General features: G+C 51.9%; 1 protein-coding gene across 19 annotated transcripts in view; it reads right to left on the bottom strand.

The window, feature by feature from the left end:
- Nucleotides 1-27,648, bottom strand: part of PLEKHA7 (pleckstrin homology domain containing A7) — a 222,922-nt gene that overhangs the window by 26,842 nt on the left and 168,432 nt on the right. For 17 of the 19 annotated variants that reach the window (XM_070072882.2, XM_051833953.3, XM_051833954.3 and 14 more), the window contains 4 exons: nucleotides 17,362-17,832; nucleotides 7,545-8,067; nucleotides 6,593-6,679; nucleotides 3,953-4,006 (listed from right to left, as the gene is read on the bottom strand). In XM_070072882.2, coding sequence (XP_069928983.2) covers nucleotides 3,953-4,006; nucleotides 6,593-6,679; nucleotides 7,545-8,067; nucleotides 17,362-17,832 — 1,135 coding nt within the window. Of the gene's footprint in view, nucleotides 1-3,952; nucleotides 4,007-5,661; nucleotides 6,055-6,592; nucleotides 6,680-7,544; nucleotides 8,068-17,361; nucleotides 17,833-27,648 lie in introns of those variants that run through there. The other 2 variants (XM_089328143.1, XM_089328139.1) reach the window with 2 other exon arrangements.

Below are 27,648 nucleotides of genomic sequence, written 5' to 3'. Positions count from 1 at the left end.
GTCTGTAAGACAGGGATAATGATTTCCATTACTCAGGGCTGCTGGGAGGATTCAAGAAGACAAATGAATGTCAAGTGCCCAAACACCACTAGGCAGGAACAGAAGCCTAGTGAGTCCATGTGGAGCCCTTTTCACACCGGCAGCACCAAAGAAAATGCCAGAGAAGCAAACATTTCCCAACACACACATTAGTCAGGGCATCTTTGAAGAGAGTGGTGGGTGCCTTGGCATGACTGCTAGGCACCATGGCAGGAATGCTCCTTGGCAGAGAAGAAGTTCTGTAGGGGGAGGCAAGCTCCACACTGATTCTGGCAGCAGAGCCTCAGTGGACCAGAGAGATGGACTCTGGATCCTTAAGACCTTGGCCTTTGGGACAGGGACACGGGGGATCCTAAGCCAACAAGGCAAGTGAAAGGGTCAGCAGGTCAGAAGCCAGACAGGAAAATGATCCTTCCTCAGAGAGGCTTATCTTGTGCCCCAAGGACCTATCACTCACCCCACTCAATGTCATCTGCCTCAGTGGTACCCAGAGACAGGGAGTTCACCACATCCAGAGTCCTGTCAGAAAAGCCTTTCTCCAGATCCAGCATTTTGACATAGCAGGTTAAGCTGCCACCTGCAACATCTGCATCCCATATGGGCGCCGGTTTGATTCCCGGCTACTCTGCTTCCAATCCAGCTCCCTGCTAATGTACCTGGAAAGCAGCAGCAGATGGCCCAAGTGCTGGGGCTCCTGCATCCATGTGAGAGACCCAGAAGAAGTTCTTGTCTCCTGGCTTCAGACTGGCTCAGTCCTAGCTGTTGCGGCCATCTGGGGAGTGAGCCAGTGGATGGAAGACAACCTCTCCGTGCCCCACCCCCAGTAACTCTTTCAAACAAACAAATCTTAAAAAACAAACAAACAAACAAACAAACAAAAGGTCTTTCTCCCTCTAAAGTGAAAGCACTCTGCGGTGGCAGCCATCCACTTGCCTTAATGTCCCATGGGCCTAACACAGCAGAGCTCGACACAGCTGTCTCTCCTGGATTGTCCCTGCCTCCTTCACCCACCCTGCACTGGAGCTGTGCTACCTGCGTTGGGTTTCCTTATTCCCCACAATCTCTTTTCTCCTTAGGAAACTCTTCCTTTCAGGCACGGGGATGCTGGGAAGGAAAGGAGGCATCCCTGTCCTGCAGGAGAGGAGGCTGGCACACCCAAGGAAGGAGAACGGTAACAATGTAGCCTGAGCCCCCAGGACTCAGCTCCTGGCAACAAGAACCGGCATGCTCCCCTTCGACTTGGCAAGTTGATTTGGGTTGTGGATATCTGCAAACAAAAGCATCCCACCTAACACTCCTAACCATGGTTCTACAAGCCCTCAACACCTCTCCCCCAATTCTAGCCCTTCCCTGGTCTGGAGCCTGCAGTGGGACACCCATGTGGGAAGCCTACACCTCAGCTGGGTCTGAGCAGGGCAGAGCAGGCCTCCTGCCTCTCTCCAAGGGAGGCCCAGGAGTGCCGGCCTCACCGGCAGCCACGTCAGACCGAGGACACACATACACACACACACACAGCATCTTTGCCCATGTGCAATGCAGGAGTGCCAGTCTGCGTGGGGGCCCCGCATGCCAGCATGGTTCCTTCAGAGGGCCAGTTCTTCTGCAGCTTAACAACTGAAGCAGCAGCTCCAACACCAGGGGAATTTTGCGGACGACACAGCTACTTGCCGTGACAAACGAGGACAACTTCCACAAAACCCAGTCACAAGGTGGCGTTCTGATCGCACCGGGTACCTCGCTAGTCAAACGCAGCTCACCTGCCTCCACCCCACCAGGCACGTTTCTGGGCACAATGACCCAAGCACGGCTCCGTAACAAACCGCACAGGTTTGAATCCACAGTCGTGGAAGCAACCCTTTAAGGTGATAAAGCGCGTGAGCTTTGGAGTCAGAGCTACACCCAAATACCACCCTGGACCTGCTTACGTGGCCCTGGACGGTAATTCAGCTCCCCGAGCCTCGGTCAGGGTAAAGATGACAGCATGGCCTCCCTTGCAGGGCCAGCGTAAGGGCAGCGGAACATAGCGAGCAGCACACGTTCCACCCCCACTGTTTTGAAGCTTTGCTGGAGTCAGGACACACACAGGGGCGCCTCGTCCTGCTCTGCTCTCCTCAGCCTCTGTTTCTCCCTAGTCCCTCAGAACTCAAATTCGACATTTCTAAAATAAACCTGAGGGGGGTTGTGTCATCACATTCAAGCAGGAAGAAGACAGATCTTTCCTCCTGCTCCGGCTTAGGCGCTACAGTTAAGTCCTCACTGCACCGTGTACCGCTGTGGGACACCTGTGCTGCTGGGGCCCGGGTATGCTGCGGCTGCACATGGGCCAGCTGCTGACTGCTGGGCCCCAGGACTGGGGTGAAAACGGCTGGGCAGGCAGCACCAGGATGGGCTGTTGGGGACCCAAGGATGGGGACATGGGGCTGCATGCGACAGGGGCTGGGGTTCTTCTCTCCATGGGGACGAGGAGCACTTGCCTGTCCCAGCAGGATGCAGGATGGTGGGCTGGGCCACAGAGCCACATCTGAGCACTTTGAGTCCTGTGGTCTTGCCATCTTACTCACTTGCACTGTGTGACTTCACTGCTGTGTAAACTAGAAATCATCCTGGCCTTGAGATAACTCTCTTTATCTACCTCATGTCCTGTCTGATTTTTTGCTTACCGAGCCTTCTTTCACAAAGTCCAAGATGCAATCAGGGGCCTACGTGACCTGTCTCCACCTCCCCTCCCAGGCCCTAGCCACACCACTGCTCCCTCCCTTTAACCTCTACCAAACCCACCTTTCTGGCTCTTCAGGGCTTGACCCCCATGCCTCCTCCTCCCAGAAGCCAGCCCAGTATTCTCACCCACACTGCTTCCAATCATCCCTGTTCTGGGAGCTGAGCCAAACAGGTCTTTGCACAGTCACTGACACACTTCTGTCATTTGGGGCTGCTGTCTGACCCAACCGGGGCTGTGGGGGAGTTTCTGAAGACCAGGGAGCCTCAATGTTTCTCTTGCATCTTCCTGGGTCTCTGTAGTGCTGGGGACACTGCCAAGAGCTCAACAGATAACCCAAGTGAGCTGGTTGATTCAAACCAAAAGCCCTGATTTTGCCTCTACCCTGGGAGACCACCCCCCCCACCCCCATCTGCTGCCTTAGGTCCTAATGCTCATAGCTCTGCTTCCTGGTAGCGGGATGAGATCCTTGCGTACGTGGGGCTTCAAGGAGCCCCCGGGCCCCTCCCTCCCTCTCGTACCCACTGTGGGTCAGAGGTCACATTCCTTCGGGCCGGCTCATGGCTCAGGCACAGGGGTTGTCCTTTACCATGAGTGCTTGCAGACTGCCGTGGGCAGGGTACAGCCGCAGCTCCCCTTGGGACAGAACGCCTCTCACTGCCACAGGAGGCTTCTGGGCACTCTTTGTGCTTCGAAGGCTGTTTTTGATCCTAGGGCCTTATGACCTTGGTGGGGTACCCAGGGTTCCTCTCCTGGGACCTAAACAGAGGTAGGAGGCCACCGATGGGCCTCAAAGCCACGTGATTCCACGTGGACCTTGCTCCCTAAGCAACAGCATCAGAGTCTACCAAGTCACTGTGGCTGAACACATACATGGATGGCTGCCTGCAAACCAGACACGTGCCCCGCCCCCACGGGAGGCCCCTAAAACAGAACCGGTCATTTTTAGAAGCATCTTTTGGTTCTGACCCAGGGAAGGAAGAGTTCGAGTTCATGTACGCTCCTCTTGGAAGCCAGAGACCTCACAGCAAAATCCACAAGGAACTGGAAAGGAGAGTTTGAGGTTGTAAGAAGCAAAACTGCTCTGATTCAGAATGGCTTCATCCGGGAGCCAGCTCCAATCAGGCCTGGCTGGCCTTGGTGACACTCCCAGACAGGCCAGTGTCCGAGGAAGGCAGGACCCCCAACACCACTCACCTTTAGATCCAGGTACTCCAGGTCTTTCTTCAGCTGGAGGTAGGTATCGTCAGCCTTCAAAATGAAGCAGGAAAAAGGGGGAAAGTGGTCATGAACATCCAAGGTTTCCTAACTCAGGGCTTCGTGTATGAGTCACTAATACTGCACAGCTTTGGGGACAAAGAACCACAGCAGACCAACACACCGGGGGGCCATGGAGGAAGCACAAACGTCTTGGTGCAGCTCAGAGCCCTCTGTAGCACAGCCGATCCTGCAGGTCACTGTGGGGAAGCCAGCTGGGCCCCTCATCAGCTGGGGCGAGGGGTGGGTGGGGAGGACCCCACTGCAGGGCTGGGGCAGCTATGCAGCTATGCAGCTGAGGCAGAAGCTGGGCTCCTGAGACAGAATGAGGTCTACCCGGAAGCACACATGCCACGCTTGGGCTACTGTCCCCTCAGTCACTCCTGCTCCACCATCAGAGGGGATCGCTTCTCGTGCATCAAGTTAGAAGACCTGACTGGGGTGGATGGGACCAGGAAGATCAGCTGGGCGACCCAAAAGGTCATAGTGTGACCTTGGGTTCCAGCAGCTGCTGGAGGGTTCCTGGAAATCTGGGCTTTTTTGGTCAGCATGGAGCCAGTGTGGCTGTGTCAGGAGCTACTTGAGAAGTCCAGGGTCAGACCTATCTGTTGCAGCCGCCCGGTCAAGTTCTTCCCGTGTCACTCACTACCGGCAACAGTGAAAACCATGGAAGCCTTTGATTTTCCAGAACTCCTGCTCTCCTGTGGAGTAGGTCACAGATGCTGGGAGACACAGGGAGGGGCTGCCCAAGTGTAAGGCCCAGACACCACTTCCTCAGTGGACAAAGGGGTCTCCCAGCCAAGCCAGATAGAGCAGGGAAGGGTGGTCCTTGTTAGTAGCTCTGATGCAAACTAATCCCACAGTCCAGCCCTGGGGGCAGTGCAGGCTGCACTTTTAGGCATCAGAGGGCTTGCAGATCCATCATTAGGGACACTGGTAGCTTGCAAGGCCTGACTTCTGTCCTTAAATGGTCCCCCAACCCATTCCAATGTCCCCAATGAGCCCAGTCCCTCCACACTTTGCATAGGAGTAAGAAGCACAGAGCCAAGGGATGTTTCGAGAAATCACCCAAGTTCACAGCTTTTGGTTTGTGCACCTGTCCTCTTTTCCTGAATACACGTCCCGAGTCCCTCAGGTCTCACTAAAACAGGACAGGGAAGGAAGTGGCAGTCCTGTCACCCTCCTCATGTGTCCCTGCCTATCTCTGTGCCACCCGGAGGGGCCAGCTCATGGGGCTGGACCTCCCCTACCTGAGGACAACAACCTCACTAGGGCTTCAGATTCTTTGTGCTGTCTGAGGTGTCCTGGACAGCACCGCCCCACTGGTCCCCTGGGAGCCTGTCCATGAAGTCCGACGTCCTGGCCATGGCCGAGAACACTGGACACAGGTTCCTCCAGCCTGAGGGCCTTTGGCTGAGGGAACCCAGGCAAGCAGCCTCCCCTTCCCAGATGTGTGCCCTGTGTATGCTAATGGCCCCCACCCTACCTACCCCTTCCCAGGTTCCTGTGAGACAAGAAGTCCTTTGTCAGCCAGCAGTGCACTCTCCAAAAAAAGGCAGCACCTGCATTCCCCCTCCAGGATGCCCTGCACGTGTCCTCAGCATCCCAGGAGAGCCCACAGTGGCCACAGGCCTGACAGCTGGCAAAGCCGCTTGGACGTGACCACACAACCAGCCTGGCAGTCATGACATACACACAGAGAAGCCACAGGCCAGGTCTCCCACACCCCATGCAGCCCCTCCCCGGCACCCAAGGGGTGGCACAGCCACCACCACACAGCATCTGGCAGTAGCAGCCAGAAGCAAACAGGCAGGGCATGAGGGCAGGAGCCAGGAAGCGACTATAGACCAGAGTGCAGGACGAGGGAACACGGGCCAACATGTCACTCCCTGCCCCGGGCCCGAGAGCCCACCAGCGCTGACCTGGCAGGAGGGAAAGGTCAGCTGGTGCTGCAGTAGCTGGCCCACGGCGAAATTCCGCACGCTGGCCAACTCGGCCTGGTGCCGCCGTAGCCGGGTGAGAAGCAGCGAGAGCTCCTCCAGCTGCAGGTGTGTAGACACATCGGGAAGACACCAGTCACGGCGGGGGCACAACGGCACAGGTGCACGCCTCACCCCACACCGCTCAGCGGCGGCTGCATTCGCTCCGTCATGAGGACAAATAAAGGGGCTGGCAGCAAAGGAGCTGCCCGAGGTCGTTTGTGTCAGGCAAGCAGCCGCCAGCAGTGCGGCCTCAACCAGACTGCAGCTTTGAAGATGGTTAACTCATCCAAGAAAGGACGGAAGCAGAAAGGAGACAGACGAGGGGGAGAAATGCAAAAACCCTGCTGGCAGAATTCTACTTGAAAGAGAAAACCAGCCCAGCATTCTGCTGCACCACCCCCTGCCCCCATGGGAGGACCTGGTGCCAGCTGGTGACCCTTCTCTGAGCATCGGCTTCCTGTGCTGTAAGAGAGGTTGACAGCTGCCCTGTGGACTGTATCTGCCCGGCCCAGGGGGAGGGAAAACCCAATGAGCTAGGATCCTATAGGGTGTCCCACGTGGGCCACCTGAAGGAGGTGATGAGGAACCGCTTACATACCGATTTCCCGTGTAAACTGGGAGCGCTGACAGTGTGGGTCATGTAACCCATGGAGGGCATGGAGCGCCGGTCCAAGTGAGTGGAGTTCTGCAGACAACAAGACAGGAGGTCACACCAAGCGCCAGGCTGGGGCCAGAGCTCAGCCTACTCACTCCCAGGGCAGCCACCACCACATGCCATGTTCTCAGCCTCAGGCTCCTATCTGTACAACAGGGACCTGCCCTTCCTCCCTGGGTTATACCACAATAAACTGCACAAGCCCCTTAGAAAGTTAAGACTCAGGTTGGGTGGGGCTGGCATTGTGGTACAGTGGGTGAGGCTGCTGCCTGCGATGCTGACATCCCATATGGGTCCTGGCTCATGTCCTGGCTGCTCCACTTCCAATCCAGCTCCCTGTTAATGCTCCTGGGAAAAGTGGCAGAAGATGGCTCAAGTGCTAGGGCCCCTGCACCTATGTGGGAGACCTGGAGGAAGCTATTGGCTATTGACTCCTGGCTCCAGCCTGGTCCAGCACTGGCTGTTGCAGCCATCTGGGGAATGAACCAGTGGAGGAGAGATCTCTGTCTCTCCCTTGCTCTATGTAACTCTCCCTTTCCAATAAGCAAGAAAAATATTTTCAAAAAGACTTAAATTGAGTTGCTGATTGAAATCTCTTCCTGCCTTCCAAGCTGCAAGTGTGCAGACTTCTAATTGTGTGACCCTGTGCAAGGTACTTTGTTTCTCAACAACTCAGAGCTCCCATCTGTGAAATGGGTGTAATCATGGAACTACATCATAGGGTTGGGAAAAGAACTGAAGTCAAACCATTAGAACTGCACCTGGCACCTAAAAGTACTGCTGAAATGTTAGCAGCCATTATTGCTCCAAATTGCACAAATCTGTGTTCAAAAGGTGAGGCTCTGGGTGCCTTGATGTGGGTCCCAGGAGCCTGGCAGAGCTTCCCGAGCCTCACCTTGGTGGGGTGCCCCCGTGCCTTCCTGGGAGAACCACCAAGAGAGATGTCCACACTCCTCCTCTGGTCCGGTGGCTTCACGGTGACCCTCTCTGCTGGTGTGTGTGGCCTCCGGGGCGGAAAGACCCTTGGGGGTCCTGGGGGAGGGATGTCCGAGGGCGAAGGAGGGACGGAGATGGAGCGGGGCACCTCCAGCATGCTCCTGCTCCGGCCCTGGTCACTGAACTCCGGGGAGCCAGCACAGATGGGCGCCGTGGGGCTGCCGTGCCGGAACTGCTGGCGCTGCTGCCACTCGTACAGCTGCCACACGGTGCCATCCCGGTGCGCCCGGCGCTCCTCGCTGGACATCTTCAGGTGGCTGGCTCGGTCCTGGGCATACTTGTAGTCACTGGGCAGGTTGCGGGGAGGTGGCGAGGAGCTCCCCGAGGGGTGCCGGGTGCTCTTGGGAAGAGTCTGGTAGCTTTCCGGGAAGGACAGGGACTGGCTAGGGCCCTGCCGCGGCAGCGTCTGATCCAAAGGCAGGCTGGGGAGAGAGGGGATGGACGAGTCAGGCCACCAAGCCAGGGATCAGCCAGGCCTTGGTGGACTCAGCGTGATCAATGCACAAAGCTGGCCATGGTGGGGAGTCCCATCAAAGCCCAGAATGATCCAGGCAGTGCCTAGGGCCACAGCCGCTTCCCCTTTCTGCAGAAGACCCCAAAACCCCTTTTCTCTGGCAGTCCCTGTGCTGGGACGACCTGGCTGCCCCCTACCCATCACCTTCCAGGCCCTGTGATTACCCCACCCTGCTCCCACCAGTCGTGAGCTCCTCCAAGGGATGAGCACATTGCTGGGAAAGCATTACCCCCATGGCCCCTTGCCTGGAATGCGAGCACCAAGCACCAGAGGTTCTTACAGACCTCTCCTTCGTCTACTACTCCGGTCCAGAGACTGACCGACTGCCTGCCCAGACAGCTCTGAGTCCCTGCAAACTCATTTTCACCCTGTCCACCGACCACTGCTCTGATCCTACCACTCTCTTGCTCCAGACCTTCTTGCCTTCCAGCCGCTTATGCAATAAAATCCAGTCCTGTCCAGCTCTCGTCCTCAACTCATGGTTGCCACCCTGCTGTTTTCTTACTGCTACTCCCTCCATGGCCAGGACGAGGCTGGGGCAAGCCAGGCACCCAGGGCTCAGATCTAAGGGTGTCCCCACCTCGGGTGCATCCTTCCATTTGCCGGAGCCTGAGGGTGAGCCTCACCCCAGTCCCGGACCAGCCTCCTCCACACCCAAGCAACTTCTCATGGTGGGAAAGCAGAGGTAGGTCATCTGACCCAAGTGTGAATCCACCCTGCCACTCACTGGGTGTGTGGCCCCAGGTGCTTATCTGACTGCTGAGCCTAGGCTTCCTCACCTGTAATGTGAGTACAGATTTCCTGCCTCCCACGGCTGTTCTGAGAAATAAGTGAGACCAGCAAGGGAATGCAGCCTCCATGTCTGATCCACGGAAGGTCCTTCACCAACAGGTGCGCCTCCCGCTCCCATCTTAGCCTCATAACTTTGCTCTTTCCCCCTCCAACCTATATGGGCTGCCCTCATCCCATTCACCCAAATCTCACTCATTCTCCAGGACAACGACCACGGGGGCCTTGCGCAATCCCACAGTCCCCAGAGCTCCTGTTAGGCTTCGCTATGGTTCGCGTACTGTCTGTAACTTTCCCAAAGTCCTCTACGGAGGTGACCTTTTCGCACCTGTGAGATATCTCTTCTTCGACCATGCTGAAAATTCCTGGAGCACAGGAACTGTCACACTCTGTGGCACTGTCCAGGTTAAGAAGGACCAGACACACAGCTAGTCTTCAATAAGCACTCCAGCACGCATAAACTGGATCCGACTTTAAAGAAACGACCACCGGCTAGCCACCTGACTTTCTGAGATCAAAGAAAAACTGTGCAAGGGATGAAGCACGGAGTTTTAATAAACTACACAGGTCTAACTTGACAGAGTGCATAATGCGTAAAGAGAACAGGTTTTAGAGTCAGACAGATATGAGTTCAAATCCTGACTTTACTTATCAATTTCCCCCAACAAATTATGCAGTGCTTAGCATGTGCCAGACGCTGTCCTAAGTCAGTACTATTCAAGGTGTGGTCAGTGGACCAGCAGCAGCAGCACCTGGGAACTTGTTTAAAATGCAAGCTACTGAAATCACCCAGGCACAGAAAGGCAGATACTCTATGATCTCACTTATACATGCAATCCAAAGAAGTCAAATCTATATAAGCAGAACTCCGAATGGCAGTTACCAGAGCTGGAGGCGTGGCAGGGTCAGGGGAAGGGAAGATCAGTGGTCAAAGGCACAAAGTTGCAGTTAGACCACAGGAATATACTTTGGAGTCTCTGCCACAGCGTGGTGACTGCAGTTAATAATAATGCGTAGTATGTTTCAAAATTGCTAGTAATTGACTTTAAATGTTCTTACTATAAAAATAAGGGTTGAGGGCTTGGCACAGTGGTTAAGATGTTACTTGAGATGCCCACATGGTACACTGGAGTACCTGGTCCCAGTCCAGTTCCTTTGCTTCCAGTCCAGCTTCCTGCTAATGTGCACACCGGGAAGCAGCAGGTAATGGCTAAAGGACTGAGGTCCTTGCCACCCATGTGGGAGACCCGGATTGTGTCTGGGCTCTCGGCTTCAGTCCAGCTGCTGTGGGCTTTTGGGGAGTGAGTGAACCAGAGGATGGCAGACTGATTTCTCTGTGTTTGTTTGTGTGTGTGTGTGTGTGTGTGTGCCTTTAAAATAAACTGAAAATAATTTTAAGCATTTTTAAAGTAGGTGAGGGATTTGTTAATCAGCTTAATTTAATCACTCCACAATACATGCATATATGAAAATATCAAAACATTACAATTACTCTAGAAATAATTATGCATAATTATTTATCAATTAGAAATAAAATATTTTTGAGATGCAGGTTGTCAGTCCCACTGCAGACCTGCAGAGTCAGAAACCCTGTGGGTGGGCCCCAGGCTGCTGACATTTAAAAAAAATTTTTTTAATTTTTATTTATTTATTTGAAAGGCAGAGTTAGAGGGGGGAAGAGGGGGAGGGGGAAGGGGAATGAATCTTAAATTTGCTGGCTCACTCCCCAAATGGCCGCAATGGCCACGAATGGGCCAGGCTGAAGCCAGGATTCAGGAGCTTCTTCCAGTTCTCCCAAGTGGGTGCAGGGCCATCTTCCACTGCTTCCTAAGCACATTAGCAGGGAGCTAGATCGGAAGTGGAACAGCCAGAACTCAAGCCAGTGTCATATGGGATGCCTGTGCTGAAGGTGGCAGCTTCACCCACTATGCCACAGCGCCAGCCCTGGCCACCTGCATTTTAACAAAGCCCTTAGTGAGAATCCGAGGTGCCCCGAAGTCTGAGAAGTGCAACTCTAGCTGTTTTAAAACTCAACACTTTTTGGCTATCAGACTTTGGGTCACTTATGTTCCAAGTCTCACTTTCCTTACCATATAATGGGGATAGTAAGAACCACTTAAAAATTGTTGCAAGGATTAGAAACACTTGTCATGGGGTTGGTGCTGTGACATAGTGGGCTAAGCTGCTGTCTGCAGCGTTGGCCAGCATCCAATATGGGCTCCAGTTAAGTCCTGGCTGCTCCACTTCCAATCCAGCTCCCTACTAACATGCCTGAGAAATCAGTGGAAGATGGCCCAAGTGCTCAGGCTCCTGCACTCACATGGAAGACCCATTAGAAGCTCCTGGATCCTGGCTTCCATCTGGCCCAGCCCTGGCCACTGCAGCCATTTGGGGAGTGAACCTGCAGATGGAGGATCTCTGTCTCCCCCCCCCCCCCACCTTCTGTAACTCTTTCAGTCTTTAAAAAACAAACAAACAAACAAACAAAAAAAACCAAACACCTGGCACTCAAATATTGTTGCTTTCGTCACCCTTCTTTTAATGATACCTTTGCAATAACAGGAGGGCATTTTCAGATCTCTTCCAACCAGACCTGTCCTGTCAAGCGGGTCGGCTTGCTACTAGGGGGCAGGGTTTGCTATCAGTTTCGCCAGGCTCACTGGAAATGTGTCTGAAGCAGGGGCAGTGCCTGAGCCCTCAGAGGAGGTGGCAGGGCCAGCACTTCCCGGGAGAAGGTCAGGATTTTTCCAGCCATTGTTCATTCTGCAGCAGCATAATGCAAGCTATGCAAAGTACATCTGAGCTGTGCTTCCACACCTACGCTCCTTACGTCTAGTCTGCAGCCCACTCGGTGTCTGGATGGTCACAGTGACCCCACTGGACAGTGCCCCAAAGGCCTTAGCTCATCTCTAACCTGGGCCCTCCACCTATGCACTGCCTGCCATTTAGAAGTGACACTAGGCTGGCACTCTGGCGTAGCAAGTTAAACCACAGCCTGCAATGCTGGCATTCCATAGGGGCACTGGTTGGAGTCTTGGCTGCTCCATTTCTGATTAAGCTCCCTGCTAATGTGCCTGGGAAAGCAACAGAAGATGACCCAAGTGCTTTGGCCCCTGCACCTACATGGGAGATCTGAAAGAAGCTCCTGGCTTCCGTCTGACCTAGCCCCAGCCGTCACAGCCACTTGGGGAGTGAACCAGAGGACAGAAGACCTCTCTCCTCCTCCCTCTCTCTCCCCGCAATGGCTACAGCTTTCTCCTAGCAGCTTTGCCCAACTGTAAACCCATTTGCTGCGCCCACCTCAGTTTTATCCAAAAAGGGGGTTCCAAGTCTCTGACCTTCACTCCCTGCTTGGTGGCCCTGGGCTACCCTGTCCTGAGAGGTACTAAACAGGACATTCTGATACAGCCACCTCAAACAAGGTCTTGTTAAATGTGACATCATTTTTTAGAATCAGTTACTTACGCGCAGAAGCTCCTCACGCTAGGATCATACCCACCACACAGGACTGTCACTTGTCACTCTGTTCTTTATCACAGTCTTTGGATCCTCTAACCCTACCCTAGTCCGGCCACCCCCCCCCCCACCTCCAGTGCCTTTTCATTTGCCCAGGAGGAAAGGTCTTCAAAAGTTCATGGAAAAAACTACGTGTGGATTTCTAAGATTTTTGTACCACAATAAACTTATCTTTTAACTCCATTTTCCTCCACGAACTTTTTGAAGTACTATCATGTGCCTTTTTTAAACACTGGAGGAAAGAAATGGTAGGCTCAAATTTATGAACAAGTTCTTAGAATATGGTAAAAGTCTAAGTGTATATCAATTTGTCTCCCACAAACCATATTCTTTCATTTTTTATTTAAAAAAAATTTTTTTCACACCACTGTAGTTCCTTCCATTGGTTCACCCCCCAAATGGTCACTACAGCCAGAGCTACGCCGATCCGAAGCCAAGAGCCAGGTGCTTCTTCGTGGTCTCCCATGCGGGTGCAGGGGCCCAAACACTTGGGCCATCCTCCACTGCCCTCCTGGGCCACAGCAGATAGCTGGACTGGAAGAGGAGCAACTGGGACTAGAACCCGGTGCCCATATGGGATGCCAGCGCCACAGGCGGAGGATTAACCAAGTGAGCCATGGCGCCGGCCCCCCACAAACTATACAAGGGGTTAAGGATGTGAAATGTAATACAGATCTCTGAATATTGAAAGATTTATTCCCCAGGTGGGCACGTAGTACAGGGACTAATCACTGCTTAGGAAGCCCACATCCCTTTTCATAGTGCCTGGGATAGAGTCCCCTCTCCCCTTTCAATCCAGCTTCCCACTAATGCCCAACCTGGGAGGCAGCAGGTGACAGTTCAGGTACTCGGGTATTCACGTGGGAGACCCGGATGGAGTTCTGAGCTCCTGGTTTCAGCCTGGCCCAGCCCTGGGTATTGTGGGCATTTGAGTAATAAACCAGTAGATGGAAGATCTCTCTGACTGGCTGGCTTTCAAATAAAATGAAAAAATGAAAAACATTTAAAAAGAACTTAAAGAATTCCCTGTGCTGTCTAAAGCCAAGAATAGAGGATTATGTCCAAATGACCACCCTTGCAATGTGTTCTTAATATGTTCAGTTCAATGAGATTAGCATAGTCTTATTTATACACAAAGCACAGCTATCCATTTTTCTATATTTTGAGATTGAAAATGGGGGGGAGGGGAATGTCCCTTTATTAAGCCGTCGATCTATTTTATTTCTTATTGTAAGAAATTAAAAGTATATATATTTAGGGAAAAAATGCGGGAATGAAAGATGCAGATCTTTTAAGATGAAAGATCAGAGACATGGCAAACACTCTGCTCAGAGACTGACAGCACTTTCTTCTCTATGTTCTGCCTTCAATTCTTCATTTGTATTCACTTTTTAGCCCACTGAGATCTGCTTCCACTCCTCGTCTGGAATTCCCCTAGCTATGTATTCAATGACCTCCCAGCCAATGAACTGTATATGCCTACAGACTTGATGTCAGCAGAACGCCCACCCACACCCCCGGGAAAGTCCAACACCCGCCGCATCCCCATCCCCTCCCATCTCCTTGTTGACGTCTCCCCCTTTAGCTCCTTAATGCACTGACCCCCCACTCCCAAATGCAAGCCACTGTGAACAACACAGGTTTGCAGGCTGCCAGAAATGGTTGTGTAGAGAAGCAACGACGTACAATCACATATCAGCTGCCCAGTTTTTGCAATCCTTTCTGTACTTCTACCACACAAAGTATTATCAGCTATGCCATCTTTCCAGTTTCTTCCCCTCTGGTTTCTCTGCCTCCTACCTGATTTCAACATTCTGGCTGTATTCAGGTTTGTCCGAGTCAGCACAGCAAGAAGCTCAAAGCAAGAAAAGACTTCTGCCACTGAGCGAAAAGGCCAGCAGGGACCCCAAGGTTCTGGATTTTCCTTTGGAGGTGTCCACCTTGGCAGGTGCCCCACCGAGGGAGAAGTCTTTGCTTGCAGACCCTTGCACTGCTGACTGAAGTCCTCCTAACCGCACCTCTCCCTCCTTCATCTCCTGCTCAGCCTCCAGCATGGAGATTTTGCTTCTGCCTGATCCTTGGCCTGGGGTTTCCCAGGTCTTGGTCTTCGGCTGCTTTTCACCCTGAGCTGGATGGAGATTCCCAACCCTGGCCACACATGAGGATCATCAAGGGAGGAGGGGTGATGGAGGATGCACTTCTTAGAAACACTAATATCTGGACTGCAGCCCAGCCCAGTGGAACTGGATTTCTGGGCATGGGACTTAGACCTCGGTCAATGTTAAGCCTCAGCAGGTGATTCCAGTGTGCAGCCAAGCCAGTTTCTCACTGTGGTTATACCCTGGAATTTCTGAGGGAGCTTGTCAAACACACAGATAAACACCTTGACCTCACCCCCAGACCGAAAAAATCAAAACCTCTAGGGTAGGACTGCAAATGACCAAATTGTGCAGTCCTGATTAAGAATCACAGCTCCACGGGTGGGTGTTGTGGCACAGCAGGTTAAGTGGCTTCGAACACCTGCATCCCACATCCAAGTGTCTGGTATGAGTCCCAGCTACTCTGCCTTTCTGATCCAGTTTCCTACTAATGTCCTGGGAGGCACAGATGATGTCCCAAGTACTTGAGTTCCTGTCCACATGTGGGAGACCAGGATGGAGTTCCTGGCTCCTGACCTCAGCCAGGCCCAGCCTTGGCTGTTGTGAGTATTTGGAGAGTGCACGGAAGAGATCTCTCTCTCTCTCACTCTACCTTTCAAGTATATAAATAATCTTTTTTTTTTTTTTTTTTAAATCACAGCTCTGGAGAGGTGTTCAGTTTAGTGATTAAGATGCATGCATCTCACTTGGGAGTGCCAGGATTTAATACCAGCTGTGGCTCCTGACTCTGGCTTCCTGCTACTGTAGCCCCTAGGAGGCAGTGGTGATGGCTCAAGTAATCGGGTTCCTGCCACTCATGTGGGAGACCTGGATTGAGCTCCCAGCTTCACCTCTACCCCCAACTGTTGTGGACAAGAGCTTGCTGTCTTAATTAATTGATTCATAAAATTAGTAATAAGTGATTAATTAATAAGTAATTAATAAGTGATTTATAAAATTATTGTTCTCAACTACTGCCAGGGCATCCATTGTGACCACCACTAGAGCACTGACTCCCAAATTCCCCTTCAGCTTGTACCCTGTAGCCTACAGGTGACCTTCACCTGGACATGCCACAGGTACCACGCTCCTCATCCAGCTCACTTCCCCCCATGGCTTACAGCAGGTGCATGGCACCACACCTCCCTACTAGCCAAGCCAAACCTGAATGCTAGCTCCAATACCACCTGAGACCCCTCCCCACTCAAATGTCCAAAATGGAAAACCCAATTTCCTCCAATCCTGTTCCTTCCCCACCTCAACAAAATTCTGAGACTCTTCCCTGTCCCTCTCTTCCCTCATCCTGCACATCCAATCCACCAACAAACTTCATCACCTCAACCTCCAAAATGGACCTCAAACCTGTTCATTTCTATTTCTGCTGTCACCCTCCTGGACTGTCACAGCGGCCTCTTCCTTAGGCTCCCAATCTATTTATGAAATGTTCATCAGATCACATCACTTCCCAGCGGCTCCTCCTACTGCTTTTCCAAGGAAGATTCAAATCCCTTACTGGGGAGTATAAGGAGCTGCATGACCTCACTCCTGCCACCTTTCCCACCTCACTCAGCAGTAAGGTCATCTTGCCACCATCTGCCAGGCAGCCTACCTAGCCCCACACCATCAACAGCAGCCTCTCCCTGAAGTGTCCTTGGGCAAAAGATTCTGTTTTCAGTAAGACACAACATTTGAACAAACAGAACTGACACCTGGTCATTTCCAGAGTGGGTTGGGGAGGGGTTGCATCCACATCACAGAAAGCCTCCCCTTCTCCTGGTCTGCTCCACAACCATGCCAATCAGCCATGTAGGGTGTCTGCAATGCGATTTCACCACGTCCAGCTGGGCCAGATTAAAGAGGTTACGAAACCCACAGGTGCACACACCCCCAGGTTCCTGAAAACCGGCCCTGGCTATTCCCTGAGAAGCACTGCTGCCTCCCGAGCCCACAGCTAGAAATCTGGGTCTTGCCAACAGGGAGCAAGAAGCGTGGCATTTTATAGCACATAATCAGCCTGTGGCACCAGAGCCAGGCCAGCCCCTGGGGAGTCTTCTGGATGCAGCAGATTCTGCTATCTCCTCTGCTCAGTGGCTTGTCTTGGATGCCTGAGGATGGCAAGAGGGATCTGCTACGTCTTCATAATGAAGAGACAAACAGTGGCTTCTGGGGACAACAGGAAGGCCGGTGACCCTGAGTTCTTCTTGTTCATTAATGTGTCCTAATTAATCTGAGGTTATCATAAAATACAGGCGATGCTTTGCAAAAGCAAGAGATGCATGCCTGGCAAATAATTTAAAACCACTCCTTGAAGGGATGGGTACTAGGAAGTCCAATGTCAACAGGGCTGAAGCATATCTCTGTGCCTGGGATTAACACACAGGTCCACGCACGGTATTCATGCTAGTTTATAGAAGTATTTCCTGGGTGCACAGAAGCAGTGCTCGCTCCTGCTGGAGGTCTCAGGCACTCTCTCTGTGCCTCCAGGGCACCTCCTGTGCGCTTTGGAGGCCCACGCACCTGTTCCTGGACTTTGGCTCGGCCACTTTTCCATGTGCCCAGGGCAGGTTCCTGCAGCCTCTCTCTCTGGAAATGAGGACTATCACTCCCTCCTTGCAGGACCGTCACAGGGAGCTCTGAAGGTAACAGAGCTAATGAGTTGAAGGCCAGCAGTCTACCCAGCAGGTGCTAAGGGAACGATAGCTCTACTGTTACTACATTCGTGAGCGCAGTATCAGCAGCGATCCTCATCTGTTACTCACCTCCTGCTGTCCCCCTTCTGTGCCTTCGCCCAGGACTCCACCTGGGCCAGGCTGCTCTTCCTCTGGCTGTGCTTCTCAGGGTTGCCCCTGGAAGGAAAGGCTCGCTGGTAGCCGCCAGTCCCATTCTGCTCTCCCGGGCCGTAAGAGGTGGGCAGTGTGCCATTCTTCTCTGCCCGCTGGGGCTGTGCCTGCTGGCCTCTGGGGCCACTGGGCAGATCCACAAACAAGGCATCCTCGTCAGCAGGTGAATACGGGGACCTGGCCTTGCTCCTGTCTCGCTTGTTCTCCAGCGGGTCCCTCTGCGAACGGTACCGCTCTTCTTCCTGCTCCCGTCTCTCGAAGCCGAAGGAGTCGTCATGGGCACGGTGAGGGCAATCCCTTGTGTGTCCAGGACCCACGCGGCCACACTCTCGGCAGGACTCTGTGTGGTTGGCCTGGGGGACCGCCTGCCGCTCCACCTTCTCCACATCCCTGCAACAAGAGCACACACTCAGCCCACACCATGGCCAGGGCTCCCTGATGAGCACCCTTCTTGGTCACTCACCTCCAGGCCTCTGCACGAGCCACTCTTCTGTTGGGAACACTTTCCCTGCCCACCCTCACTTTGCCTGCCTACCTTCTTCTGGCTTAAGTGTCATCTCCTCCAGGAAGCCACCCTGATATATACCCCCAGTCTAGAATGATACCACATGCTGGCCATGTCGTCACACTGCTCACACTGAGACCCTCACTGCATGCTGACTCTTGCAGCTCCCAACTAGACCATGAGTTCTCAGGCCAAGGTGAACCTTGGCCCATCTGGAACGGCTGTCACCATGACTGGCAAGGGGAACCAGTGTGCACTCTATCAATACTGCTGAATCAAAGAATGAATCAATGAGACATGTGACATTCTCAGGAAGACCATGCCTGAGCTGTCTTCCCACTCAATGCCACTGTTCCTGTCTCCTCTATGTGTCCCTCTGTCTTCCTGGGGTTTGGACAGAAGGCTGCTGAGCCAAGGATCTCTCCTGCTAGTGTCTGGCACAGCCCAAAGTACAGTTGGCAGCACAACTGACAATCTTCAGAGAACAGGTACCTCTGTATATGTCTGTGTCCTCAGGGGACAGCTCCAGCAGAATAACATTGACCTCAAAGACTCCTGTGAAGTATTATTAGACGTTAGAAGGAAGTGGAGACATGGGGAAGACCAGTGAGCATACAGCTGGGACACAGTGGAGCTAGGGCTCAAACCCAGGCAGACCCCAGGGCCCATGTACTTCTGCTTCTCCGTGTGTGTGTGTGTGTGTGTGTGTGTGTGTGTGAGAGATAGAGGGAGGGAGGGAGGGAGGGAGAGAGAGAGACCATGCACTACACACATGCAAATCTAGGAACTCAAAAGGAGAAGGGGGTGTGTGGTCATAGGTCAGGATGTGAACTGAAGCTAGAAGAGGAGCTTTTGGGATGGAGCAGAGGGCTCGCTCCTCTTTCATGGCTGTGTCCCACTGTCACCTGCCTCTCTCCCTTAGGACAGGGTCCTGGTTTATCACTTTGCTCAGGGATGTAACAGTGGCTCCAAAAGCTTTGCAGAATTTATGTTGGAGGAGCAGGCGAACATACTCCATCCCACTTGGACCAGATACTTACCAGGAACCCTGAGATGAGGGATCATAAATCTTAGTCCTCACTGTGTATATACTTGAATATGCACAATCCCACCCATGCCTGTACTTCCTGGAAGTAAATTTAATAGGGCATGATAAATCTTTCTCTTCAGAGTAACACCAGCATTTACTACAAAACAAAACTTTAGAGGTAGACAAAAGAACAGTTGTCTCCTTGCCACCCTGTGGTTTTCTAGCCCCAAAGAGTTTGGGGCGGGGCTGGCGCTCTGGCATAGCAGATAAAGCAGCCGCCTGCAGTACCGGCATCCTGTATGGGCAACGGTTCGAGTCCTGGCCGTTCAACTTCTGATGCAGCTCTCTGCTATGGCCTCGGAAAGCAGTGGTAGATGGCCCAAGTGCTTGCACCCCTGTACCTATGTGGAAGACCTGGAAGAAGCTCCTGGCTTTGGATAAGCCCTGATCCACCCATCGTAGCCATTTGGAGAGTGAACCAGTGGATGGAAGACTCCTTTCTCTCTGCCTCTGCCTCTCTGTAATTTGACCTTTCAAATAAATAATTAATTCTTAAAATGAAAGACTTTGAGGCTAGGAACAGCTCATTCCCCTGGCTCCTGGCACTTTGTAAGAGGTGCCTCTGGCCAAGGTGTCCAGGTGGTAGCTGCAGGTAAGAAAGGTGATGGTGAGGCTCTACTCCTCCTCCTCATCTGAGTTAAACAATTAACTCACCAAGTTGTGACATCTAAGGCCATAAGGGGTTTCTAATTCTTATCCTATTTCCTTGCATCCCCCCAAAATTTAACACACAGCTTTTCAAATCAGTAGACTTATCACAAAAGAGGTCTGTGATGCTCAGTTTAGCACAATGGTGAGAAAGAATGAAGCACGCCAGGCCATCACAACTATAGGACCTGGCCATGCAGAGCACAAGTGATTAGCTAAGATGACACAAGCCTTTCCCAAGAGAGCTGCTGTTCCCAAGCAGGTCACCACTATTGCTGTGAACACCTGGAACCAGTGACTGTTCAAAACACAGAGAACTGCGGACACTTGGCAACCATTCGAGCCATGTGTATCACTTTTTGAAAATGACAAACACAGAGAACACAGGGTTTAGAGCCCGCACTATCTGGATTCAAGAGCTGGCTCTTTCGCACATATGCTGGGTGTCTCTGGGCACTTGACCTCTCTAGTCTCAGGTTCCTCATCTGTGAAATGGAACAGCAGCCCCTGCCTCTTCGGGGTATTGTGAAGATTAAAGGAGATGAGGCCTGGGAAGAGCCAAGCACAGCGTCTGGCACACGGGATGCCCTCAGAGGCAAATGCCTTGATGATTCAACATCGATTCTTGGCCTTCTTTGTCCCAACATCTTCAAAGCAGCAATATATCTGCAAAAGTTTATATTTCCCACCCTCCCTTGTAGCTGGAGGTGACGATATGCCAGCCCTGGCCAACAACAGAGCAGAACTTGCTGGGTCAGGTCTTCCAGGAAAGCCTTTATAAGAAGGCAGGCTTACCTAACCCTTCTCTGCCTCCTGCCTGGATTGGCAGGTGACAAGAACGAGAATGAAAGTCACCTGCTAACACCTGAGTAGACAGCAATAAAACCACCCTGTCCAGGTCTCCGAGGGTAGCATGGAGCCACTGCACCAACCTGGATTCCCCACCTCTGGATCCTGTCACGTGACAAAACTAAAGCCCAACCTCCTTAGGCCACCTGAAGCTGAGCTATTTTATTATTAGCAACCAAATGCAGTCTCTAATTCACAGAAGGGACCGAGCTCTTCACTGGCTGGAATCGGGCCTCTCTAGTTTCTGCTTACCCCAGGGATGCCGTGTGTCTGCTTAGAGAAAATTCTTGCTTCCCCTCAAAGTGGGAAAAGCACACACCTCAAAAGAAAAGGATGCTTTCTTCTTATTCCTTTTCTTCACAAGAACTTGGAAGTAAAAAGATCTTGCCAAGCATTTATGCACTGATAATTATTTTATTCTGTCTCCAAACTTTTAATCTCACTCGGCAAGAAGGCATCGTATTTCCCTCTATCTTAATGCTAAACACACACACACACACACACACACAAACACCACATTGAATGATTCAAAGACTGAGGTGGGCAGAGGTATGAGAGCTTGTAGGGAGCTTGGTCATGTTGGCAGATGCAGCTCTTCGGCTGACCCCCCACCCCTGAAAATTCCCTCCCTACTCACTTCACCTAAATGACCACATTAATTGTCCAAGAACAAGAGCCAGGCCACTGATATTCTTGGCAAGCTCCATCTGAGCCCATCCAGGTGGCAGAAGGCCTATGAAAACAAAGCCTGAGTCCTGAGCACTGCCCCCAGTCTAAGGGGCAGGGTGGGCTCAAGACCTAAGCTCATCCTGGAAGCAATCGATAGACTGGTACCAAGGGCTGCAGATCTAGGGGCCCGAGGTAGCTGCAGAGCCCGCCGGTGGAAGGGCTTGCTCTCTTGGATTAGTTCCTCGTGCCCGAGGAAGGTGACAGCTGAAGAGAAACAGCCAGGAGTTGGTTTCATCTTTTCCTGAGGTCAACAGAGCAGCCCCCCTGGGACAGGGGTAACGATGCCGCTTCCTCTCACGCTCTGTCTGCTCTGCCCAAGTTAACAACACAGGGCCTGCCAGCTCTGATGGCAAACTCCGCTGTTTCTGGGCTGCCTTCCCCAAGGGGAGAGCTTGGCTGCAGAAGCAGTGGAGTAACCAGGCTGCCAAGCTGAGCTGCCTCTTGCTTCGGTAGAGTGGCTACTGGAAAAATTCCTTGTGAGCTGTACGGATCAACAAACCAGACCAAGAAGAGGGATGTTTAGTGGCTGCCAGGGGCCCCACTCCCCACCCCATTTTGTGCCTTCCTCATGGAGAAATCCTGTCTTGTTTCTATCTGGGCAAGGTGGACCCCTGTAATGGTTCAGCCTAGCCAGTCTGAAGCTCTGGCACTTGTGAGTCTCATTCACTGTCCATGCCCCTAGGGCAGTCACAGCCTGGGTCATAGGCTTTTTTTTTTTTTTTTTAAATGGCCAATGCTTGTTTATTGTTGCCATGGGCTGGGGCCTACTGTGTGCAAGGAATTCGACACAGGCCATTTCTAATCCCTGCCACAATCCTGCAAGATGCAGACAGCTGAGCCTGGAGAGGCTGGGGTACTCACAAATGAGCGCCAGGCTCATTTACAATAAACTGTCTGTGACAAAGGACAGGGACAGTGAAAATGGCGGCGTCAGTCATCACTCACTGAGCACTTACTGAACACGAAGTCATGAGCTAAGCCCCATATTACCATATTACCTCTTCTCATGATCACAGAACCCACAGATGTTATTACTCACGAGAGAGGAGCTCAGAGAGATGCACCAACTTGCCCTGGGTCACCCAACCAGTTCAGAAGCTGGACTCAGACCCCAGCTGATCCCACTCCACAGCCCTGTACCAGACTGAAAATGTATTTATAAATTATTTTCTCCTGTTGAGAGACAAAGAGGCTTGCGCAGCCTCACTTTGCCCAAGGTGGTCAGAGTGTGGAAGCCTAAATATTTAGCTCTCCAAAGACAGTGCAGATAGCCAAAATGACTGGGCCATTTCTGAGCACACTGATTCCCCACACACAAGTCTGACAAAGCCTTGATCATCCCAAGTCATTCTTTAAACATCTCACATGGAGAGGTCTCACAGGTGTTTTTGTTCATCCGTTCTGCCACCTCTCTACCCAGCCAGCCAAATATCCATGCACCTATCCATTAATTGAACATCTATGTGCCAGGCACTGATACTTGAAACCTACAACAGTCTCACCTATCAATGAGCTAAAGTCTGGTGGGGGTGGCGGTGAGGAAGCATGTCAATCTAGCTTTAGAATGAAAGATCTATGGCAAAGGAAAGGAGGAAACGACATTCATGTAGCCAAGGCCTGCAGGCCATGCTGCAGTAGTCCTGGCAGGGTGTGAGGGCTGGGGAAGAGGTGACCAAAGCTCAGAGGGATGCTGCAGCCTCAGGAGACGGACCTCTCTCTACACCCAGAGCCCACTGCAGTCTGTTCTCCATTCTGCTCACTTTGACTTGGCCACAATTTCACTCTTGCCTCAGAGCATTTGTTTGTGCCCTTCCTTCTTCCTGGAACACTTTTATTCCTAAAAGATTTGCATATCTGACTTGCTTGGGTCAATCAGGCCCCACCTCCACATTCTGCCCTTACAAAAGCCTTCCTGAGCTACCCCCAGGGGGCTACTGGGTTCCTTGGCCCCTCCCTTACCATCAGCCTGTTTTACTGCCTTCATGCATGGATGATAAAACTTAGCTTACTGATATATCTTTCCCCCATTTATGATCTGTTTTCTCCTCTTTCCCCTCCAGCCTGCAAGGTGCATGAGACTTTGCTTCTCCCTCTGAACACTGCTGTGTTCTCAGCTTCTTTAACAGGGTTTGACCCACAAAATGACCTCAAAAATACTTGTAAAATAAAAGATGAAATAGATAAATGCATGTGCAAATGCACCAATTCAAGTTGCTGAAAGAAGCACCATGGGACTGGGGCATAGAAAATCGGAAACAAGGGCTGGTGTCGAGGCACAGTGGGTTAAGCTGCCACTTGCAACACCAGCAGCCCATCTATAGTGCTCGTTGCCCCCTATGGTGGGTGGTATTGGGTGGAGCCGTGCTGAAGCCAGAGGCAGTAGATGCAGGGGGCTCTCAGCTCTGCTCCTGGACCACAGGAACGAGGCTGGATGAGGCTGAAGGAGGCAGGAGCTGACGAGCAGGGACAGCACTGTAGGGAGCCTGGGCTGCCAACCACAACTCCCACTCTCGGGGCAGGGCATGTGCCAGCAAGGGAGAGAGCACCATCTGCTCCTGGGAGCCTCATTAGTAAAAGGATCCGGAGGACTAATGACAAAGCTGGAAGGGAGTAAAGAAAAAGAAGCCAGTAACGTTATCACACCAAACTATGGAAGCCAGCACATCTGACACAGCTATTGTGCCACATAAGCACGTCATAGGACACTTTAAAAACATGTGGAAGAGGCTGACATTGTGGCACAGCAGGTAAAGCCATCACCTGTCATACCAGCATCCTATATGGGCACTGGTTTGTGCCCTGGCTGCTCCACTTTCCAATCCAGTTCCCCACTAATGGCCTGGAGAAAGCAGAGGCAGACGGCCCACGTACTTGGTGCCCTGCTACCCAAGTGGGAGACCTGGAAGAAGCTCCTGGCTCCTGGCTTTGGCCTGTCCCAGTGCTGGCTGTTGTAGCCCCTGGGGAGTAAACCAGCAGATGGAAGATCTCTCTCTGTCTCTCCCTCTCTCTCTGTAACATTGACTTTTTTTTTTCTTTTTTCTTTTTTTTTTTTTTTTTTTTTGACAGGCAGAGTGGACAGTGAGAGAGAGAGAGACAGAGAGAAAGGTCTTCCTGTGCCGTTGGTTCACCCTCCAATGGCCGCCGCGGCCAGCGCACTGAGGCCGGCGCACCGCGCTGATCCGATGGCAGGAGCCAGGAGCCAGGTGCTTTTCCTGGTCTCCCATGGGGTGCAGGGCCCAAGGACTTGGGCCATCCTCCACTGCACTCCCTGGCCACAGCAGAGAGCTGGCCTGGAAGAGGGGCAACCGGGACAGAATCCGGTGCCCCAACCGGGACTAGAACCCGGTGTGCCGGCGCCGCTAGGCGGAGGATTAGCCTAGTGAGCCACGGCGCCGGCTTTTTTTTCTTTTTTTTAATAGACTGTCCCTCCCCCACTCGCGGAGGAACGACACCGGTCCTTCCCGGATTTGCTGCCGCTCCCCCACCTTCGTGGAGGAGCGGCACCAACGAGCTCTCTGACCGACTCTCTCAGGGGGCCCCCCGCATGTTGTCTCTCTCCCCCTTTTATAGTCCTCTCCCACCAATCCAAGCTCTGCTGCCCACGTGCTGAGCACGCCACTCTCTTCCAATCAGAGGTTGGATCAGGAATCAACTAATTGACGAAGCAGCTGTGTAAGATTTGTTTACTCCCTCTCAGCGCCATATGATGGGAGATCAGACGCATAGAGTTAGTTTCAGTCCACAGTTTCAGTACTTATTTCTCTCCCGGGCGCCCCGCCATGTTGCGGGAGATGGACCCTGCTCCCCACATAGACAGAGTTAGACAGTGAGAGAGACAGAAAGATCTTCCTTCCATTGGCTCACCCCTCAAATGGCCGCTACGGCCAGCGCGCCGTACCGATCCGAAGCCAGGAGCCAGATGCTTCCTCCTGGTCTCCCATGCGGGTGCAGCGCCCAAGCACTTGGGCCACAGCAGAGAGCTGGACTGGAAGAGGAGCAACCGGGACAGAACCCGGCACCCCAACCGGGACTAGAACCCAGGGTGCCGGCGCTGCAGGCGGAGGATTAGCCTAGTGAGCAGCTGCACCAGCCAACGCTGACTTTCAAATAAATAAATGCCATAGCTAGAAAACAGCAGAGCTCAGCCTTGAACCAGGCCTGTCTGACTTCAGAGAACAAGCTCTGGGAGGAAGTAGCTAGAATCAAAGAAATAAATATAGTTGGAGTGAGAGGTAAAGCAGCAAGCCTGGACTCTGATTGTTCATGCCTACTCTATTCCCATCCCAAAAAGCCATTTCTCCACCCTCTGCCCTCAGCCCTGACATTTCCTTGGGAATCTTTAGTCCCCGTGCCTAGCAGAGGGCCTTTGCCAGTCAGCCTGATGGACTTCCTGGCCACAGTAGGGCTGGGGTAGAACCACCCATGCTCTAAACCTAACTAATCAGAATGACTCTCGGACGCCAGCTCTTTCCTTCTGGACTTCACCAGGATGACATAAATCTGTGGCCACCGCAGCCATTGTTTTCTCCGGTATGTTAAAAAATTTTTTTCTATGAAATCTGTTCTCTTTATATTAATAAAAATTTTACCAAATTGAATGGCTTGTCTCCTGCCCTAGGAAATCCTGATCCTATAGGTTTCAAGTGCAGCCCATGAGATGCTTCTTTAAACAAAAAAAATTCAATGGGCTGGCAGTGTGTGGCACAGCAGGCCGGGCCACCGCCTCCAATGCTGGCATGCTATACGAGCTCTGATTCGAGGCCTTGCTGCTCCACTTTCAATCCAGCTCCCTGCTAATGTACCTGGAAAGCCAGCAAAAGGATGGCTCAAGTACTTGGATCCTTGCCATCCACATGGGAGACCCAAATGGAGTTCTGGACTCCTGGCTTCAGTCTGCTCATCCATGGCCATTGTAACCATCTGGGGAGTAAACCAATGGAGGGAAGATATCCCCGCCCCCACTCTCCCTCTCTCTGTAACTCTGCTTTCAAACAAATAGATACATCTTCAGACACCTAATATTTGTAGATATCTTGGGGCCACAGTGTGATATTCAGTATGGGTACACAAGCACAATGTCAAATGAAGGGATCAAGGCAATATCCATCACCTCAAACATTTATCATTTCTTTGTGTAAGGGAACATTTAAAATCCTCTCTCTAGCTATCTTGAAATACTAATTAATTGCTGTCAACAATAGTTACTCCACTGTGCTATAGAACATTAGACGTAGTTCTTCCAACTATACCCATGTACTTGTTAATCATCCTCTCTCTCCCCCTCCCTGCCCTCCACCACTGCAGCCATTTGGCCAACAGATCCTAGAGGTACCAGGGACTTCCATATAGAGCTAAGTACCAAATCCAATTCAGAGGTGGGCAGAGCCTGAATGACCTACAATGACAGTGGCTGAGCCCTGAACCCAGTTGTTTCTGAAGCCAGATCTACCTCGAATTTTTCAGTGACATCAACCAATAACGCTCGCCTCCCCCAGTTTCTAAGGTCACTCTGCATCTTCTGTCACCTGCAATCCTGACATCCACCTCCATCCATAATAAAAGCATCTGCCCATATGGATATGGGCTGGAGGACCTGGGCGAGGACCACAGAGGGAAAGAGGAAAATACGACAATGGGGCCACCCAAAGAGACGGAGGCTCTCCAACGCAGATCGCCATACTGGAGGAGAGGAAGATTCAGGCCTGCCTGATGAGTAAGTTTAACTAACCAAACGTCTGAACATCTTACTCTGGGAACACAGACCATTTAATAGGTATGTCTGCTTGGGTGACAATTGCATCTCTCAGAAAGTTGAAGGATAACGCTATTATGCCTATTTTCCAACTCAGAAGGTAGAATGAATTGTGGTTTTTCTTTTTCCTTATTTTTTTTAAAGAATGGACCTTGAGCAAACACGATCACACAATTTTAAGAGTCTATTAAGAACAGAATAAATTTCAAAAAGCTCAGAGAATAGCTAGAGACAATACAATGACCTGAGATCTTTAAAGGGAAGGAATCCTTTCAAAAGCAAAATCCGAGGGCTGATGTCAAATTCTTCAGGTAGGAAAAATAGAAAGACCCAAATGCTGGCTAATAAACGATCTTCAAGTGTTGTAGACAAACACCAGTTAGCAATCACAGCACATTTTTCCTGTGAAGTCCAATCTTATCCTCAGATTCTTTTACTCAGGACCCTAATCAGACACAAGGAGCAGAGCAAAACTGGTCCTGGCTGCTCCACTTCCAATCCAGCTCTCTGCTATGGCCTGGGAAAGCAGCAGAAGGTGGCCCAAGTCTTTAGGCCCCTGCACCCATGTGAGAGATCTGGAAGAAGCTCCTGGCTTCGGATCAGCACAGCTCCAGCCGTTGTGGCCATCTGGGG

This window comes from Oryctolagus cuniculus, chromosome 1 (genome assembly GCF_051225735.1).
Source record: "Oryctolagus cuniculus isolate XC-2025 breed Fujian yellow rabbit chromosome 1, ASM5122573v1, whole genome shotgun sequence".
Taxonomy (NCBI): Eukaryota; Metazoa; Chordata; class Mammalia; order Lagomorpha; family Leporidae; genus Oryctolagus; species Oryctolagus cuniculus.
The sequence above is the reverse complement of the archived record's forward strand: the minus strand, read 5'-3'. Positions and strand labels throughout refer to the sequence as shown.